At 39.4% G+C, this 22,015-nt stretch overlaps 1 protein-coding gene across 1 annotated transcript in view; it reads left to right on the forward strand.

Moving 5' to 3' along the window:
* Positions 1-22,015, forward strand: part of LOC122792897 (carboxypeptidase B-like) — a 531,601-nt gene that overhangs the window by 120,707 nt on the left and 388,879 nt on the right. The window contains exon 4 of the mRNA XM_044060455.1: positions 17,246-17,345. Within this exon, the coding sequence (XP_043916390.1) occupies positions 17,246-17,345 (100 nt within the window). The remainder of the gene's footprint in view (positions 1-17,245; positions 17,346-22,015) is intronic.

The raw sequence follows: 22,015 nt of genomic DNA on the forward strand, positions 1-22,015 counted from the left end.
AACACTAGTTAATAAAAAGTACCTGTTCTAGAGTCTGAGATGATGTTACAGTTGTTTCATATATAATTTAAGGGATAGAAGGTATCTTCCAGCCAGGATTCAGAAACTGTTATAATTTACAGCTGTACAGTGGATACTCAAGTCTCCAGGTTTGCCCATTTGTTGTTTATACTGCAAATGTTTAGGGAGGCTAGTTTAAGGTCTCTATTTGAGGTTCTGATGGTTGCAGTAGTAATGGAGTGTAGATTTTGGGTTTTAAAGAAGGCCAGGGTTTGACTGTATGCCACCTGATGTTGGTAGTTTCCATAATAAATGATAAAGTTTTGTTAATATGTATTTTAACAGATTTTGTTGAAAAAAAAAAAGCATTTTGAAGTAGATACATTTGGATCAGAAAGCATTTGTTACAGGTGTATGTTAAGGCTTTTGCGAAATGGATAAATTGTAGCTGCAAATTAATGTGACAGCTCAGGCCATCATTGCAGTGGAGCTGCAGTTATTAATGCTGCTTGGTGTTCTACTGTCTGAGAGCAATAGGAGGCCATACAGAATGGCTGCAGTAAGACCTAATGAGAGTATGATTATTAAGTGAGTCATATTGTGAGTGGGTTGATTCCTGTCTTATAGAGGTTTTGTTGAGTAAGGAGGTTTGTGCTAGATATAGACTGAGAGAGAGAGAGAGAGATAGAGAGAGAGTTGAGGCAGTCGTGGGCTGCAGTTTTGGGGAGGTTAGTGACGAAGATGTTACTTAGTTGCAGAGAAGGAAGAAAGGAAAGATTTTAATTGAAGTGGTGGTGTAGAAGAGACAGAGAACCTATCTGCCACATATGCCATGAAAGGAATGAGGTGTTTAGATGGCTCAGAGAACAGAACTATAGGGTTCTCGTTGTTACCTAGGTAACAGGAGGAAGAATGATTTGGGGAAGAAGGATGTAGATGAGCAAGTAGTCACCTAGCTACTACCTAGGTTATAACATACTGTAAAAGTAATTTACACACCTAGCTGTCACCTAAATAAGATGTGGATAAGCAAGTAGGAAGCCAGCTGCCCAGATGTCAAACTGTGAAGTAGAAGTGGTATATAAACCTAACTGCCAGCTAGGCAAGAAGTGGATGAGCAAGTAGAAAGTCACTGTCACCTCGGCTGCAAAGTGATGAAGACAGGGTGTACAGATGTAGCTTGTACCTACGTAAGAGTAGGAGAAATGATTGGAAGAAGAGGTAGGGAAAAAAGGATGAGGTTAAGAGAAGGAGGAGTTCCTACTGGAATGAATGGAAAATGAAACACGTGTAGAGTCCTTATAGATGTGGTGTAGTATAGAGTTCTAGACAGGTGAGATGTTTAAAACATTATTGTATAGTTTATAGCTATGGTTATAGGCTATGTTAGGGAGTATCAAGTACATTCTGTGATGTGGGTATTGAAGATTTGATTAGGCTTGATGAACTGAGAAGAGATAATGTTGGAAGCATTGCAACAGAGTGAAAAGTGTGCATGCCTTGGGAGTGTGTGTAGTTATAGTAAACTTGATGAGACTAGATGATTACATTTTCAGTGTTACTGGCTTAACAAGGTGGTGGGGTGAAAGAAGGAGAAGTTAACAAGTATAAATTAAATGATATGGGAGAAAGGGGATGGGAATAGGGTCAGAATTGCAGAGAATCTGTGTTAAACATGACTGAGGTGAAGCAAGTCCCCTGTATTTAATTTAAAAAAATGAGCCATGAAAGTTGACTCCAGAAGGTATGTAAAATGTAAACAAGTGTGAAATTGCACAAGGCTATAGTTGACTTCAGAATTAGGAGTTATCTATAAGTGTGTAATCAAATGTAAAAAGAGGCCTGAGGATTTTTGATAGGACAAGGGAAGAATTGGGATGCTGGGGTCTTCCTATCTTTATTACACAATTCAAGTTCAGTTGACTCCCTCCAAGGTTGCAATATGGTAAACTAGGCTGTAGGTTAAAGGCAATGGCCTTCAGTATAACCCTCCATCAAGGTATCTCCCAATGTAATAACCTATAAGATTTAATATGTCTACTCCATAGTTAGATGTTCCTTACATATTTCAAGCAGTCTTTGCTATTTTAAAACAACATTCCATCTGAAATTGATTTTAACTTAACCAACACTGAAAAAAAAGGCAGGGATAAATTCATGTTACTCTCCATGTGCATTTTTATTGAAAATAAATGGGACACTGTCATGGCAGGGATAAACTTCTGTTATTCTCCATGTGCTGTTTTTTATTGGAATTACATGGGACACTGTAATGTTCTCCTGTAACTGTTTACTGTACTTTTTGTAATATGGGAGGTTTCTCAGTCCTCTGCCTGTTTAAACTGAAACATGCCAAAATAACTGGGAGAGAAATAGAATTAAAATACTTATATTAGTTATCTTGTGACAATAATATATTGAATTTTTGCAGGATGAGCATGATGATTAGTTTTATACTTTATGATAACAGCAAAACAGCTACCATAATAACATTGGTTGGAGCTTTAATAACAACTAGCTATGCCTTAATGGTGTCAAGCAAATGTAGGAGGAAATTTCACTTCTTGTTTGCAGTGGTTATTTATACAGGTTCTTATAAAACTGTTTTCAGTGCACCTCTGTTTGGAGCATTTCCTTAAGTCCCTCCTAGTATCATTTTAAATAGGAGCCATCATGTTCAGATCGGTGCCAAATGACATGTGTTGCTAGGATTCTATACTCATGTTATTTATAGATATGCACTTGATTGTGATTCCTGTACTTAAGTTATACCCTTGAAAAAAACAAGTGTTTTGTCTACAGGCACACATGGATAAGCATGCTCACCTGACTTATTTCATAAAGGGTGCACTGCCTTGTTTACAATTTTTCCAAAATTAGTTGGGGGAACTCATTGTTGCACAATAACATGGCACATAACTAAGGACATTCAATATAGAGCTTTTTTTTACAATGAAATACCTGTAATTGAAACAGATTGAGCACCTTAGTGATCTTCCTGCTTTCTGGCCTTTATTTACATAAGATTGTAAGTTCTGGCTAATATTGGTACCTAATATGTAATTAAATTAATTTGGTGAATAATTTGATAAGCATGAAGTTTGTCTTTAATTAGCTATTTCAACAGGAGCCTAGGGACTCAGAAACATGCAGTAAGAAGGGTTGCCATTAATACACTATGTGCCATAAGGTGCATTCTTATATACTTGCTTATATAGGTTCATAGGTTCATACTAGGCTATCTGCCCTAGGGCATTTATAAGCCTAGCCAGAGTGTGTTTGGCTTTCGCCACCCATTTTAAATTAATTTTGCTATGCCCTTTTTCGAGGTTAGTATACTGTGCCTTTGTCTAACAGTGACACGGAAGTGATACCCGGGTAAACTCGATCTCCCATCCACTCATCAAGATTCCTCTTGAAGAGAGTCAGTGAGGGACTCTGCCTAACCTGGACTGGGATTTTATTCCAGAGTGAAGGGAGCCTCTGGTTATGAATCTGTCCCTCCAGCATGTCCTATTTATTTCAGTGCTGAGGTTCAAGTCTCTAGCTCGATGGGATTTGGATTTTCTGAGTTGCAGCATGTCCATTAATTCCTGGTTGGACATGGCTTTATACGTCAGGCACAGATCGCTCTGAGCAGGCGGTATGCCACTGAGTAGAGCTGGAGTTTCTTTAACCGGGCAGCATATGGCATCTGTTTGAGCCCTTTGATCCTCTTGGTGAGGTACTTTTGGGGTCTTTCCAGTTGCTGCAGGTGTCTGGTAAGGTACATCCCAAAAGGGCATTGTACTCAATTATGGGCCAGATGAGGGATGAGTAAAGAGGCACGATGACCTCCCCTGATCTAGATGTGAATCCCTTCATGATTAGGTGGGCTATATAAAATGTTTTTCTAACCACTTTGGCCACATGGTTGTCAAATGAGAGATTGCTATCAACTTGGGTCCCCAGGTCCCTAATTACTTCTTCCAGATTAATGGATTACCACTTATGTGGTAATTTGTGGGCACTTTGTTTTTACCAAAGGGGATGACTATACACTTTTTGGCGTTTAGCTTGAGACCATGGCTCTGGCACCAGTTGTCTGTTTCTATGAGGCCCTTTTGGAGGATGCTTGTGTCGGCTGGAGAGTCGATTATGGCGCCCAGTTTGCAGTCATTTGCGAACTTGGTCAGCCACAGTCCTTCCGTGTTGGCCTGTACCTCTGAGAAATATATACCGAACAAGAGAGGTCCCAGGACTGAGCCTTGTGGGACGCCACTTGTAACTGGTTTGGAGTCTGACATGGCTCCAGCAATTCTAACCATGTGGGTTCTGTCCTTGAGCCAGTTTGCAACCCATCTAGTGACATAGGGTTTATGTTTAAGCTGGTGAGCTTATCTATAATGCCCGAGTGGGTTATTGTATCAAGGCTTTGCGAGGTCCAGGTAGGCTGTGTGGACCACCTTCCCCTCGTCAATGGCCTTGGTGACTGTTTCAAAGAAATTGACCAGGTTTAAGAGGCAGGATCTGCCCTTAACAAAGCCGAACTGGGTAGGATCCAGTGTCTGTAGGTCCCCAATATCTTTATTTATAAGGTCCATGATGATCCTTTCCATAGCTTTGCAGACCAAGCTAGTCAGGCTTATGGGGCGATAGTTTCCAGGATCCGTTGAGGCACCACCTTTGTGGAGAGGGACAACCATTGCTGTACGCCACTCTTTGGGTACATATCCTGTAGTAAGGCTGAGATTGAACAGTAGTTTTATGTTTGGGTTTAGCTCTTCTTGGAGTTCATGTAGGACGCAGCCTGGGACACCGTCTGGTCCCATTGATGCTGTGTTTTTTGCTTTGTAGAGGGCAGCTCTTACCTGAGCATCTGAGATGTCAGGGGGACAGCACTCTGCTGGGATAGATATTTGCCCTTTTGGTGGGGAGGGGAGTTTGCTGAACCTGTCAGCTAGGATGTTGGCAATGTCTGTGGGTTCGGTGTATTTTTTGTCATTTTGTACTAATTCTGAGCATATCTGGGAATTCCCACCCAGGTTCCTAACATAACTAAAGAAAGCCTTGTGATTATCCTTAGTGTCCTGTGCAATTTTTCTCTTGAAGCTGGCCTTAGACGATTTTATGTGTGCCAGTAGTTTTTTGCTAATACTGATCAAAGATGCCTTCCCTTTTTGGGATTTTGCTCTATCATGTAGTAGCTTCCTCCTTCTATTGTATAGTTTGTTTATGGTTGGGGTCCACCAGACAGGATGTCTGCCTTTGGAGGATTGGGTCTTGGTTTTATTTGGGATTGCATGATCCATGCATTCCTGAAGGTGTTCATAGAATGCGTTTATAAAGGATTCTGCGGTCTGGGACGTATTTTCCACAGGCCCGGGGGCTTTGAAGGATTCCACCTCGGTTTTGAGGAGTGTGAAATTTGCTTTAGAGAAGTTTTTCACTGTGGTTTTCTGGGCAGGGGTGGGTCGGGATGTGAATATCCAGTGAGATTAGTTTATGGTCTGATCTTACCAGTGAGGGATACACTTCTGGTCTGGAGCATATAGTCCCCATGTTGGTGATGATCAGGTCCAGTATGTTTCCCCTCTTGTGGGAGTGGTAACAAGTTGTTCCATAGCATTTGAGTTTATAAATTCTAGGAACCTTTGGGCTAGGGTGTTGGAGCTAGAGTAATGCTCCCAGTCTATGTTTGGGTAGTTGAAGTCGCCCAGTATAATGGTGTTTGGAGAGACTTTCATATTTTCCAGTGTTCTCAGGAAGGCCGAGTGGAGTTCCTGGGTTTGGGAGGGTGGTCTGTAGCAGGCTATAAACTGAAAGGCAGTTTTACCCACTGTTAGTTGCACATGGATAGTCTCTGATGCTTCGTGCTGTGCCACCAACCTGGAGGTGTGGGTATCTTTGACGAATATTAATACTCCTCCTCCTTTTGTGGTTCGGTCCAAGTTTTGGGGCCGAAAAGCATGGTATGAGGTATAACCTGGTAGTGCTGGGGTGCTCTCTGGAGCCTTGAACCAGGTTTCTGTTACTGCACAGATATCGATGTTCTCCATGCTAAGGAGAGTTTCGAGTGCATGCATCTTGAGGTTTAGACTTCTGGCGTTGAGTAGCACTACTCTTAGTTTCTTATCCCTTGTGATACCTATGGAGGTGGGTTTGTCTTTTGAGCCTTGCCTAAAAAAGGCACTATGGGGGTAGCAAGAGCCTTTGCCAATATCTGAAAGCCCAGGGGTGATAGGTGCAAGCCGTCCCTAGCAAACCATCGTGGCTTGTCGAGCATGTTATCCCAGGCTGACAGGCATTGGATCCCCTTTGAATGACACCAATACATAAGCCAATTTTTGAAATTGATCATCTTGTCTTCATATTGTGGCATCATTCTTGGTGAGGGTAAGATGCTACTCAAGGTCAGGGTCATACCGGCCTGGGCTACATGCTCAGAGAGCTCCTCTATGTCTCTTTTCATGTAATCCAGGAGGAGGTGCCTCAGGTCATTCACACCAGCATGGACAATGACTGAGTCATTTTTGTACTTGCCTTGGAGTGACCTGAGTGCTTGTATTATGTGGCGGATCCTAGCGCCCGACAGGCAGCTAACCGTGACCTTCTCCTTGTTCAGCCTGGTGAGCGGGACATCAGTGTGCCTGACGATAGAGTCACCTATTACAAGTGTATCAGGTGTGTTGTTTAGCCTTAAGGGCTGTGACTGTTCGGCACACTGGCTTTGTGAGCTATGTGTTGCATGTGTTTTGTTTTGGGTAGCTGCTTGGGTGTCTGCTTTGGAGGTCTCTGCTGCTTATGCAGATTTTTATTTAGAGCCTCTGAGTATGTTTTTGTGTGTTTATGTGTTTGGTTTGCTGTCGTGGTAGGTCTATGTGAGACGGGAATTGTAGTGAGTGTGGTTTCCCTTTCCTCCTGACTGGTTACGCCAGTACTGAGTTGAGAGAGCTTAGCCTCCAGTTTGGCTATATGGTTGCATCTCTCACATGTGTTGGAATTTGTTGGGAGGAGGAGAGGGTTGTCTGTGTACATGAGGCAGTTGTAACATTGCCTCAAGTTTCCCAGATTCACCAGCTGGACTGGAGAGGAGATTGACAACTGACCTTTGGACATGCTAGAATAGTATTGGGAATTCCTTTATAATTGAAAAAAAGGGCCAATGGGGAACAAGGTACTCAAGGGGAGTTTGTGAGGGTGTAGTGCTTTTAATTTTTTAGTGCTGACTTATATAATTGCTTTAGTGAGCAAGTGCCAGGTAACTTAATTGCAATGAAACTTAAATGCAAAAACGACAAACAGTAACTTTCATTCAAGTGAAACAAGGAAATAAGTACAGTAAGCAATGCAGATATCACCAGGGATCCACAGAAGCACTAAAAAGCCGCGTTTTAGGTGGAATTAGCGTTTCAGGAAAATAACAAGCAAACAAACAACAAGCATACAAACAAAGCTAGATTCAGCAGGCCTGGATCTAGTCTATGCTACAGCAAACAAGGTGTACCAATTTCAGTAAGAAACAGTTCAAATATGCAGGCACTATAAGCCTTTAACCAGAAATTCCCAGCTCAGAAGGGCAGGGTCCAGCCTCTCCTCCCACAAGAGTGCAGACCACGAACCTTCTTAATGTAAAATAACTGGCCTGAAGCCCAAGTGCCTAAACCAGAACTAATACACTTTTAGAATAACATACACTGAGCCCTCAATCAGCAGTTCCCAACTTATAAGGATGTAAGCTACCTGTCCTGCCACCACAGTGCAGGCCACAAACCTTCCTAATTTAAAACAACTGGTCTGAAGCCCAAGTGCTTAATCCAAAAGACTTAGAATGATAGCTACACTTTAATCAAGTTACTATCAAGCAGTAATAAATACATTTGAATACTTTAAAGAATGCCTGGATTAGTGCTCAAGTTATACAAACAAAGCTAGATTCAGCAGGCCTGGATCTAGTCTATGCTACAGCAAACAAGCAGTTCAAATAAGCAGGCACTATAAGCCTTTAACCAGAAATTCCCAGCTCAGAAGGGCAGAGTCCAGCCTCTCCTCCCACAAGAGTGCAGACCACGAACCCTCTTAATGTAAAATAACTGGCCTGAAGCCCAAGTGCTTAAACCAGAATTAATACACTTTTAGAATAACATACACTAAGCCCTCAATCAGCAGTTTCCAACTTAGAAGGATGTAAGCTACCTGTCTTGCCACCACAGTGCAGGCCACAAACCTTCCTAATGTAAAACAACTGGTCTGAAGCCCAAGTGCTTAATCCAAAAGACTTAGAATGATAGCTACACTTTAATCAAGTTACTACCAAGCAGTAATAAATACAATTGAATACTTTAAAGAATGCCTGGATTATTGCTCAAGTTATAAAAACAAAGCTAGATTCAACAGGCCTGGATCTAGTCTATGCTACAGAAAACAAGGTGTACCGTATCTCCCTACACGATCCATAAATAGTACAAACAGCAGTTATTCAGCAGTTACCGAGTGTAATTGCAAAGCAGTACCCATATACCAAGTAACCAACTTACTATCCTGCTGTATAATGTTGCCAGTTATATAGGACTTCCATTTTAAACAAAGTACATCTTCAAATGGTGTTACAATTCCTTTTTTTTTAATTAATTCAGCTATTTACAGTTCATATTAATCATACTTGATAGAATTCATTTCACATTCTTTTCTGAGCATTTGTACTGAAATAAATTCAACCACGTATATTCACATCAAGCATATTTGATATTATACATATTAAATGAGATTTTAAAAGACTCATCATTTCTTTAAGACATAAAACAGATTCATTAATGGTACAATCTGACCAACGTGGGGAAGGTTGTGGAGGAGGCAGAGGGAACAGTGCCATGCTATGCATGAGTGATCTTGCAATAATTTGTATTTCCTTTAAGTGAGTGGACATGCAGCCTGTAAAGACATGGAATTTGAATGGAGTGGTCACCTTCTTACCCCCATGCAACTCCAAAAAAAAAAAAAAAAAAAAAAATTCAGTGAGCCATGCCATTTGACCCCAAAAAGTGAGAAGAATGGCTACAATCACTTTTGTAATTAAGCGTTAGCCTTAAGCATGGAAACAAATGAAAAAGGAAGCCTGACATTTTTTTGTAGGACAAGGGAACAATGAGATGCTGGGTCCTTTCTGCTTTTCCCAATTCAAGTTCAGCTGATTGCTTCCATGGTATTTGTGCTATAGGTTAGAGGCAACAGTCTTAAATATGACCCTCAAGTAAGGTATGTCCACACGTAATACTGTATAGGATTTATTTTATATGTCTGTTGCAGAGTTAGAAATTGTTTACATAGTCCAATTACGCTTTGCTTTTTTTTTTTCTTTTTTTTAAACAGCAGCACACTTTGCCTTAAGCTTACTTAAAGCAGAAGAGGAAGGAATTTATTTTGACTTCTGGTATGGAGGGCTGCCGATTAGAAGCAGTGAATAGCTCCTGCTCATTCAACCATGCAAAAGAGTACTCCATGCAAGAAAATAACAGTTTTGCTTCCCTAAGTGATATCAGGAAAGATGAACTGCAGAATTTTTGCAAACATTTGGTTACCATATAACAAATTAAGAGTGGAGGTTAAGGGGATGGATTCCTTCTCAGCTGACACACAGTCACAGCAGTGATGAGTCTTCAGGGATAAATATCTCCATGCAGCAGTTGGATCAGTCAGGGACTGGTCTAATACTGAAAGAACCTGCCCAGTGGAGGAGAAGTGGACCAATATATATACCTTTCAGAGTAGCAGCTTCAGGAAATTGAGACAACCCTGTCCAGTCACTTGGATGAGTTGGCCAAGCTGCAAAGGGACAGTAGGTTTGCCAAGACTTGAATAATAAATAACCAAGTTAAGCTTGAACTGCTGGGGTCCTCGGTGGCAGAAATGGAGGATTATTCCCAATAAAAGAACTTGAGGTTGGTAGGAATACCCAAGCAATTAGAAAGCAGGAATCTGTTGAAGTTCAGTAGGCACCAACTTGCAGTGTGGTCAGGTGCAAAGGAGAAGGAAATAACTTTCGAGAGGGCCCACAGGATCTTTGTGCTGGGTTCAACTGCTGTTCTAAAGAAACCAAGCAACATGCAGTCCATTTTGCTTCATGTAAATAGAATAAGAGAATCGTTTCTGTGATTTGAGCACCAGGGAAGAAATTGTTCCATGGGGAAGGAAGGGCCTTAGGTTGTTCTATGGGGAAGAAGGGGTCTGAGGTGAACAGGATTATACTGTGGCAACTCATCATAAGAAAGCTTTGAATAAAGCCAAGTGTTTTATTAAGTGTTCAACTACAACCACACCATGCCAAACAAATCCCAAGATGGCAAGAAGGCAAGAAGATAAAATCAAATAAAATTAAAGAAAAGCTTTATTCTGTGTAAGCACTTTCATAATAACATTATTTCATCAGATGCATACTTTCCTTCTTGCCATCTTGGGATTTGTTTGGCATTGTATTTTGCTCACTGCATCCTGTTTGGGATTTGTTTTGGGACCTTTTTGCTACAACCACACCATATGGATGAACATGCTCACTTGATTTAATTCATAAAAGGTGCTCTGAATCTTTTATCAGCTATGAGTTTATGTGGGAAGTCAAACTAAGATTTTGGCTAGTATACTCAGCTTTTTTAAGGTTATGATTACCCTTTGTGTCAAGACTTCTTTTAAAAGCTGTGAATGCTACTAAGGAAATAAAAATGATGGACTGAGGCACAAGGAGGAACAATTGGGCATGAAGAAGGAACCATTTACTGCAAGCAAAGACTCATTATCTATTCAAGGGCATTTTTCATTATTTTAAAAGAGGTCTCAAGTAAAGGACAAGGATTTTTGAGAGTCTTTGTCAAAGCTGTCTCTCAAATTATTAGATCGGGTATGTACTAGAATTTTATTGGCTGTGATTATTACATTGTGCATAAGTCTGGCCTGTGCTTTTTTCTTGCACATTGTAACAGTGGAGCTGGCATAGTTTGCTAGTGGTTCTTTAGGTGGGCTGGGGGTGATGTTACTTTTCATGGTCTTTTAGCATTTGCAGTGTCATTGCCACTTACAGTGTGGGCTTAACACAATATCTTTGCTCAAGCCAGTGCCCTGAAGTCAAGTGCTGGACAATATGGAATTCATTTCTTAATCAAACCACTTTTTGGGATGAGAAGACTGGGATATTTTGATAATTTTAAAAATGTTTTGTATTGCACTTTTGTTTTGGTGATATGTTTCATAAGGCTTCTTACTGAAATGTCTGCACTTGAAATGCCGAGTGCCAACTCACCCCCCAAAAAATCTAAACTTTAAGAGAAGAGCAAATCTCTAACATTACTTTTTTTCCTTTAAACTTCTTTTTTGTGGGGAGGGGTGGGTCCCCCCTCACCCCACAAAATTTATATATACCAACTCCAAGATCATCATACCTCTGAGAATATTACATTTTCTTGGAAATAGCCATCTCAGTCTTGGTATATATACAAGTCCTTTTTTCAGGCTATTTAGTCTCCAAGTTTCAGGAATAGATCTAGCAGGTCCTGACATTTCAAACTGTGAAAGTTTAATACTGTTCGTGATGCTGTCATTAATCAAAACTGTTTGTTATTGTTTTTAATTGCAACTGGATGCAATATAGTTTGTTGAGGGAGAGGTAAACTGGCTAGGCGGGTTATTTCCTTGTTTAAAGTTATGGGACTCTGTTAAAGTAGGCTGGTAGTATGGTCGATTTTTAAGGAACTGTCATATTTGGCTAGAAGAGTAAAGTTTCTGGTGGGGATGGAATGGACTTGACTTGGAGTTTGTGCTCTGGGTCAAGAAGAGTTGAAAAAGGCTATTTGTGGAAAGGGGATGGCTGTGTGCTTTGTAGTGAATGTAGGAGATCAAAGTATATCAGATCAGTTTTGTGGCTTCTGTAGTAAACATCACTGGATTTTTCCTGTGAGTTTTGGAATGTTAATGGCTTTGTGGATTTAGTTAAGTGGACAAAGGTATACAGCTACAAGGTTTCCCCTTCAAATAATTGCAAGAAACTCATCTTGAAAAGGGAGAGACTATAGTAAATTGAATTGAAGGTAGTATTTTGTTGGGGTTCATGCTTGCTTTTAAGGCGCCAGGAAAAGAGGGCTAGCCATTTTGCAGAAATGGACCTTCCCATTTAAAATGGAGAATATGTTCCAAGATGGTGAGGGTAGACATGTTGCAGTTAAGGGGAAATTAGGTAATCAGAAAGCATCAATGGCAGCAGTCTATAGTCTGTGAAAGGTGGGGGTAAGTTCATGAAATATTGGTTTTGCAACAGAATCTATATTATTAAAGGTTATTAGAAAATAGTTGTTGAGTCCTGGGATGTTCAAGTGGACCCATGATTGCACTGGATTCTGAAATGCAATGGGGCTAGTGGATGTGATAAAATTAGAACCTCTGAAGGGGAATTGGTTCATGTACTATTCTACTGGTTACAGGTGTTACTCTAGAACTGATAGACCATTGATGATAAAGCAGTATAAGCACTTAGTTAAATGTGCTGTGACCCTCCTTATAATATTTTCTGATCACACTTTTCAAGGCATGATGAGACATTAGGATTTGAATGTCTCTTTTATGAAGTGCCAGGATTTTTGTGAATGGAATGGGTGTTTGGTGAATGGATGGTAGGCACCCCTATCACATCCCATGTAGGTCCCCATCGAAAAATATAATGTATTTAAAGTATCCTGGAAGATGGGTTCAGTGCCTTTCACTAGCATAAGGAAAAGGAAATATGAGGAATGACAACATTGGCAGGAGTGAGTGAAAGATAAAACTTAAACAGGAAGCCAGAGTTGGCATAGTAGCTGAGCAGTATTTGGTTGGTAGGTTAGAAATTCAAAAGATTTTGCAGTAGGAACTGAAGTTTCAAGCCTGCAGGTTAAGGGCAGCTGAGGTTGAAGTGGGATGCCTGCCTTCAAAGTGGTTAGCTCTGAGGCTGAGACAAAAGAAGGTTCAGCATTTGAGACCTGCAATTATGCCATCTGATGACCCAAATATCAGGCAGGCTCCAGAAGAAATTTTCCAAGTCTTTAGACAGTGTTATCAGAGGTTATATGAGGAGGAGAAAGGTTTGACTTAGAGTGATGATAGGAATCAGGTAGCCTTTATGAGGAGCTTTACGTCACTTAGATTAGATCCTGTTCCAGGGAGAAAATTAGTGAGTGAAGTCCACAGGGACGAACTGAGTGAAGTTTGAGGGTGACCTCAATGAGGAAAGCTCATGGCCTGGATGGTATCCAAGTGGAACTGAACCAACTGGGGATGGGGAGTTTAACGTAGATAATTCTCCTGTATATAATGAATAATGTATTGGGGTCAAAGCAGATACCCAAGTCTTGGAAGGAAGCAGTTGTGGTCATTCTCCCCAGAGACAGTAAGGACTTGTTGCTTCCAAGTGCTTATAGGCTGATCTCCATTTTGAATCAGGACTATAAGTTATTTATGAGTATTTTAAGATTGGTCAGTTATACACCCTATTTGATTCAGCCATATCATTGTGGGTTTATTCAAGGTAGACAGACTTTAGATTGTGTTTTATGACCTTGTTGGTCATGGGGGGAGTCCACTGTTTGTGTATACCTGTATTGATTGCTATCCCTGATGCCAAAAATGCTACTGTCAATAGGGTCAAGTGGAGCTTCCTACTACCAAAGGTATTGAATAAGTCTGGCTTCCAGGTAGAGTTTTAAGAACTTATGCAGACCCTATATGAGGGAACAGTGGGTAAAATCAAGGTAAATGAGTCACTGTTCAAACATTTGGGTTAGAGGGGGGAAGGAGGCAGGGCTGTCCACTTACCCCTTTGTTGTTTAATCTTTATTTAAATCCTTTGTCTGTTGACTTGCGGGCCATGTAGATCAAAGAATTCAGAGTAGGGATGTTGATTTTAAAATTTCCCTATGCGGAGATGACCTATTACTATATTTAACTGACCTGAAGTGAGATTTGAGTATTTGTTTTCCTTGTTGGAAGTGTTTGGTTAGATCATAGTTTATGGTGTAAGTGTTGCAAAAATGTAAGCTCTGATGATAAACTATATCCTTCCATAAGGCTCGGAAAGAAATAGGTAACAGAAAAAATATCATCCATGCGATATTTAGAAGTGCAGTTAGGATATGGTCACCAGTACACACCCCTGAGGAGATGTGTAAGGCACTTTTGCAGAGGTGGTCTTGTCTGAACCTTGCCTTTGGTCAAAGAATAAGGTCTTTGCATATGGGTTTAGTGCCACTGGTTTTATATCCCTTTTTGTCAGCCACCATCCATCCAAGGTAAATTTTCTTTACTAAGCTGAAAGGCCTTAATGGTGTGTTTTATTTGGAGGAGCACCTAAGCAAGAGAAGCTTAGTGAAAGCTCAACCAGATATTGGACTGTAGAGAATTGGGGGTCCTAAATTTTGAGTCTTTCTGAACAGGCAGCATATGTGCACTTGTTTTTGAAGTGATTATGTTATTAGGTCTGAGTTTGGATAATGAGGGTAATGTTAGGGTAGATCTTTTCAGGAACAGAAACTGGCATAGGGAGAATGAAGTGAGCAGTGTAAGTAGGGACAGGGTGGAGAGAGAGATTTGAAACTGCAGACTGTAGGGCAATCAAATGTTAGTTTTGGAGAGGCCTTGCAATTATTGCAAAATTACACCAGTTTAGCAGCTTGAATAGATATCTGTTATTGGGAGCAGGTGATCACTGTGTGATTGATGATCCAGATGAATGAGGTTGAGGTAAAATGGGACCTTAATGGCTCACATTCATTAGCATATGGTGCCATCATGACTAACAGCATGAAGATATTGAGGAATGGCCCTTCTGAGAGATAGAGGACACCATTAGGTCTCCAATTTTTTGGAATGAAGAGGGGTGTCTCCAATAGAGAAAGGCTGTATTAGCAAAGCATATAGGACATTAAGAGAAGAGAATAAGGAGTTAAATGACAGCCTGAAGCAGAAATAGGACAGTTTTTTTTACAGGTGGCTCTCTTCCAGGGGGTGTGGAACAGGGTGTTTAAAAATTTAAGGGAGACTACCAGACTGAGAACATTTCAGATATTTGGCTGGAAATACCTCCGTAAGTATTTTTATACATCATGAAATTTCAGTCTTATGTTTCCTGGTACCTCAAGTAAATGTTGATGATGTGTGGGAAAGAAAGTAGGGAAATGACGTGGTCTAGTGGTTAGTATCTGGCGCTCTCACCACCATGGCCCTGGTTTCATTCTCAGTTAGGGAACTTCAATAGATTTTTTGCCTATGAACCTATGAAAATTCACCCCAGGGATCACTCCAATGGCTCTACTTGACAGAGACACTAGGAACTAAGTACAGGTGGCATTATGCCAGAGTAATCCTATGGGCTAGGCTTGTAAAGGCTCCAGGGCCATTAGCCTAGCATACACCTATAAACCTATATATTTTGCAATTGTCCTAGTTTAAGAATGTTCAAAAATCAGTTGTGAGAGTTGCTGGAGATTTCAACTCACTAACACTCTGTTTTTTGTTTGTCAGTGGGAAAGGGAATGTCCCAAGAATAATGCAACTTTGTTGGCAGTGATATTACTTATAGCTAAGAAAACTTTAACATGAAGGTGGATGAATCAGGATCCTCCAGTACTCAGGCAACTGAATGGGATATGGTATGGCAAGAGACAGCAATTGCAGAAATGTGGAATTTATAGAGGGCTATTGCTAAAAAGGTGAAAACTAAATGTCAGCCCTTGTTAACTGAGTTTCTGTGAGAATTTTCAGTCTGATGCAAATATAGCAGTGAGAGAGGCAGAGTGTTGAAGACTTGGTTCTTTTCACTTTGACTGTTAGTGGATATTCCAACTGCAATGTTTGTTTATTTTCCATATTGTTGGTTATAAATAGCTGTGATTTTGTAATAGATACAAATATATTTTGTGAAGTGCGGTTTTCAATTTGTTATGAAAATAAAGGTTGTAATTAAAAAATGTAGTGGAGAAAAATGGGGATGATCTTCTGTTGCTGTGTGTGTACTTTTTTATTAAAATTAGGAGGGACACTATCACATTCTCCCATAAGTCTCTGCTCTGTTTCTTATAATATGGAAGGTTTCTGAATTCTCTGTTTAGAGTAATGGAGACAGGCAGGGACAAACTCCTGTTGCTCTCTGAGTGCTTTATTTTTCAATTAAATTTCGATCTTATAATATGGAAGATTAGAAGATGAGAGAGAGCAGTCATTTCAGATATTCCAAATATAAAAGATTGCCAAAGAAACCAGGTGATTATTGTGGAGCCGTATCATATAGAAACAGGTGCACACTTCATGGCAAAGGGGTACAGACTTAGGGAAGGAAAAAAAAACAGAAGGCCATTTATATATATATATATATATATATATATATATATATATATATATATATATATATATATATATATATATATATATATACACATGTGTGTGTGTGTGTGTGTGTGTGTGTGTGTGTATGTGTGGCCTTATGCTTTTATACATGCTGTCAAATAATATTTATGCACATAGTGAGATAAAGCGCAAAAAAAAAATCTATTCGCAGAATGGTAAAAATTGTAGAAACTATAAAAAAATCACTCTGATGTTCTTAATTTGCTTTTTTTACTTTACGAGTTAATAATCCCTTTATAATATGGATATGATAATACTTAGCATTTTGCTCTTCATACAAGGAATTATACCATACTGTTTTGATGTCATCAAGAAGGTAGTTTTAAAGCTGTTCTGGTTGTGTAGAGGGATAAAGCCCTGACTACTGAAGAGTGGCTCAGGCGACTGACAGAGTGGCAGGGAGGGATAGGTGTACCCGGTCCTGCTGGGAGGGCATTTATCTCTGATGCTCCCTTAAGGGAGATATGGTTCAAAACAGGGAAGTTGTTCTTGAATGTAAAAATGGCAATCATGGGAGATCGGTCAGGGAAGTGAGTAGACCAAATAATGAAGACCCCATCATGAAAATGGAGATACCTGAGCCCCCAGGACACCATTAGGATCCATAACCAGCCCCAGCGATACTGAAATACTGGAGCAAGTCTGGGGGTTAGCAGAGAAGCTGGTAGACCCTGTGTGGATATGGGTCACTGGGGACTGGGCTCATAATATGAAGTCCCAAAGGGAACCAACAAAAGAGATAATTATCACAATATAACACTTTTCTGAGTTTTACTGTTTGCATGTTATGTAACATGGAAAGAAATATTTTTTTCTAATTAAGTACATTTTTTCTACACTTCTTTCTTAGAGTATTAATTGATGACCTTCAGATGGCAATTGAGAAACAACTGGATAGCCAATACTCTGGGTATAACCACAGTTATGAGAAATACAACACATGGGACAAGGTACAGTTGAACTATGTGGTCTATTTCATGAACATAGATTAGTGTGCAGTGTGCATTTCATTGGGATCTGTATTTTTGTCTGAGCCAAATAAGTTAAAACATTTCTTACCAGAGTAAATGACTTACATCTATTTTGCTGCAGTGTCTGTGAGATTTACAATTCATTGTGTTGACATCCAAAATAGTAAAAGTAGTGAATATGTGAGTCAGTGTAAATAGTTATTAAGCAGTTTATAAAATTATTCTTATATTCTTGAGTACAGACAAAAAGGTTGATAGCAGATTTGTACATATTTAAGGACTTCATAGAGGAGTTGGTTTGAATCTACAACAGGAAATGAAAGTAAAATAAAGTAAAATGTTTTTCAGGAAGTGTAACTGTGTCAAAGGAGGGGGGCTGTAACAAGAAAGGCATAACAAAACTGAAAGTACACTTCAGGGAGATGAGGTGGTACTTTAAACAGGTAACAGATTTATATAAACTTAAAATAGGTACACTGGCCTAGGCAGATGACTACAGATTTGTTGCCATCATAAACTCCCCAGAGGATGCCATGATCCTAGAAAGGAGGACTAACCCAAACAAATAGTTAGTGTCAAAACCATGGACTGAAACTAAATGCTAAGAAATGTATAATCATATCCTGCAGCAAGCATGACTCCCTTTGTAACTACTACACTGACAACAACACTATGGAAACTGATCCCATAGTTAAGAGAAATGGGAACCTATTTTGGCAGTGAACTATCTTTTGATCACCACAGTTCCACTATTGCAGTGTAGTCCTTTTTTGTTGCATAGCTTATACTAAATGGCATAGCATCCAGATCCAGGGACATAATTATTCCTCTGTACTTGACACTCATTAGGCTGATCATTGATACAATTCCTCTTTTATGTACCTGTCCAAACACATTACAGTTGGAATGACCACAAAGCTTCCTCACTAACAAAAAAAATATATATCAGGGTTCTAAATCATAAAAATTATGCAGACGAGCTCAAAGCCTTGTCTGTCTTCATTGTATAAATAGGTAGCCTTGCTGTCATGCAGGTTACCGAAGGGCAACTTTTGCCTCACATATAGAGCCTCAACAGATCCTGTTCTATTAGACTTATTACGTATTAGGAAGTCCAATTGTGTTAGAAACACCTGCTCAAATTACATCAATCTCTTTTGCAAGAATAACAGAACATGTTGGAAAGAAAGATATGTATCACAGAGAATACCACCTCTGCAGAATGGGCTTCCCATCTACATAAAGCAGAGTACTTTTCTTACTCTATAATCTGTGGTGGTGCAGCGGTAGCATTGTTGCCTCACAGCAAGAGCGTCTCCCGTTCGATTCTCAGCTGGAGTGCAGGGAGTGCCTTCTGTGTTGAGTCTGCATGTCCTCCCCATGGTTGGGTGGGCATTCGAAAGACATGCGTAAATGGGCATGCCTTCATTGAAGGTTGAACATTGAGCTGGTACCTTGGCATTCGTGAAAATCTACTGCCAATCATTAGCAGACCGGAGTTCTGCTGTGGCGACCCCTAACCGGGAAAAGCCGAAAGACAAACAACAACTTTTCTTACTCTATAAAGCTGTAACTTGGACAAATGGACAGGCAACCATAGATTCATACCTGGTTTAGCTCCAAGGTCCCTCATTGACAGGGGAAACATGTAAGTAACCAACATATACTTGTGTGGCCTGTCTTTGGAAATTCATATTGCAAAATGCAAGGGCTAATAATTGCCAGATTACTAAGTACCCTATGAACCTAAGAAAGCTGCTAAAAACACTTTGGCACTGTCACAGAGACAGAAGGTAGAAATAAAGTGTTCCACTGAAAGTGAAGAGCTTTAAAAGCAGTTATATGCTTCATTCTGCTGTATCTTTTGTTTATATGTGTGGCAGAGTACAGTTGTAGCAACTTTTAACAACTGTTTTACCTCTGCTGCTGTTCTTTGCTGGCCAGCAATGTCTCTAGCATGATACCTGATTGAAATAGTGCTTAGGGATGATTAATACAGTTTTCCATTCTTATTACTGTGTCTCATTCTAGGGAAGTGTTTAACATTTTTATCTTTCTAATGACCTCAGCACTCCATGCTCTGCAAAAATTTAAAGGGGGATGTGACAGCACATCCTGATGTGGGTTTCAGTGTCAACAAGCTTACTGCCACAGCCGTAACCTGCCCATGCCAATGCAGTGACATGACTGATGTCTCAACAATGGTGAGTTCCCATACCATTCCTGTCATTGACATATTATGCTAATGATCCATGCTCCACACTTATTACAATGATGGCAAAGATTTTCATGAACTGGCTTTCATCATAAACGAGGAGTACTGCAGAGCAAAGGTGTGCTGTTTTTTACAAAGGATTTTCCTCTACCCTTCTAGTTGTAAAGTCCTGAAAATCATCTTCCTGACATAGCAATCAGGATCTATTGTATAGTATTGCAAACAATAAATTAATGATATCAGCACAGGCAGAAAGTATAGATTTGCAAATAAATATAAAAGAAAATGATAAAATAAGCAATTCATTGATGGCCCAAAAATGTTTTATAGAGAATAGGGAACCAAGGCAAAATAAACTGAAACACCTCCAAAAAAGAAAGAGGTAATAGATACATTTTGGAGAAATATCTAATGAAGATCCTGTGGAACATAACAAAGATGCTCAATAGACAGAAGAAATAAAAGAAAGAATATGAAATTCAAATGTACAGGAAATGAAATGGGATAAAGTAATGGCAAGAGATATTGAAACAAAATTAAGAAAAACTCCTAACTGTAAAACCCAGGCCTTTATGCAGTACATAACTTCTGGCTTAAAGTATTGATATGAAGATTAATTAATTAATAATATGACAATTAATTAATTTATTAATATGAAGTATTAACATGAAGCTTTACCTATGAGCAAGAACTATTTATATGCGCACCCTGAACAGACGCCAACCTGTATTAACAACAGGAAAAACAATACTCCACCTTAAGACGGAACCTGCAAGTTGTCTTAAAAACTATAGGCCAATAACTGCCAATGATTCTACTATAATCTGTTCCTCCTCTTCCATCTTCCATCACAACTCTTAATAATTTAACACAAGCTGCCTTCTCTTCCACCGAACAGTGGATGCTAAGCAGCCATCTAGTCCTTAATGCAACCAAAACAAAACTTATGTTATTCAATGCATCCAAAACCTCTTCCCTAGACAAATAATCCTTCATAACTGCCAGCAATAATAATACCCCCCTAGATCTAGTCTCTGACACAAAATTACTTAGGGATTATCATAGATGATCAACCAAAATATGATAAGCATCTACAAGCAAATATAAAAAAAAGCATAAAAAATTAGGTATGCTTTACAGCCACAGTTGCTTTATCTCTCCCACCACCAGGATTACATTAGCTAAAATATACCTCATCCCATCCCTTTTATATGGTGCATCTATCCTAACCAGCCTACAATCTTCCCTCAAAACAAAACTCTCATCTTGTTATAACAAAATATCCAAATTTGCAGCAGTTCATAGATCCTCTTCCCACCACTGTAATTCCCTTCACCAACTAAGTTGGCTAGAATTACAAAACTTCCTCACATATATCCAGCTTATCCAAGCACACAAACTCATTCATAACCCATCTCTCTGCCCCTCTATAACAAATACCTTTGAAATGCATAAACCAGATAGACTCTTAAGATCCATTTCCCAGAACCTAATTAAATTGCATAAACCAACACGTCCTGCTGGTAACCAATTGATGTCCTCTCTTGCACACCTCTAGAACTCTCTCCCTTCTCCCATTTGCACCACCAGCAGTCTCTCCTTGTTTAAAACCTCACTGCACTCACACCTTACTTCACAATGAAAATGCTCTTGCTCTTATCCAACCTAATTCTGACCATACTTTCTTCCTAATTTTCCAAACTTTGTTGCCTGTCAGTACCTCCTAAAGTTCTACATCCCTTGGGACGTATTCGACCAATGACTAAAAAATTACCTCATCGTAATTCCCTAAAAACAAAAACAAAAAAAACACTACTACTTACTGAATTAACCTGATGTAATTTTCCTAATGAAAATCTTTTTTTATTTCTGTATTATGTTAACATTTATTTGAATTGTGTGATATGGGTTTGTACTATCCGAAATATATATGTAACATTTAATTGAAATGTATATTATGGATTTGTACTCTTTCTGTACTATGTATTTGTATTTCTCCAGAAATTTTCTCCCCAGGACTCCATTGAAAATGGGCTCCTAGTAGCCCAATGGACTATCCTGGAAAACAAACTGCAAATAAATAAATAAAAACAATAAATAACTTAGCTCCTGAGAATGTATAAACTATACATTGGAATTAATGCCAGTAGAGCTTATAGTCTTTTAGAAGAAAAGTCCGTAATGGCAATAGAACAAAAGGGCAGCAACAAAAAAAGTCATATGGAACAAAGGATCATCTGTTACTAAATTAAGTCACAATGGAGAACTGCAAAAGGGGAAGAATCTAAGTATGGCATGCATAGACTACAAAAACGAATTTGACAGCATCCCACATTCATAGATAAAAGAGGGCTTACAAATGTATAAGACACATACTACACTGATCGATTACATTATAGCAACTGTGAAAGAGTGGCAAACCACTTTGCAGTTA

This window comes from Protopterus annectens, chromosome 2.part0, assembly GCF_019279795.1.
Source record: "Protopterus annectens isolate FY-2018-M chromosome 2.part0, PAN1.0, whole genome shotgun sequence".
NCBI lineage: Eukaryota > Metazoa > Chordata > Ceratodontiformes > Protopteridae > Protopterus > Protopterus annectens.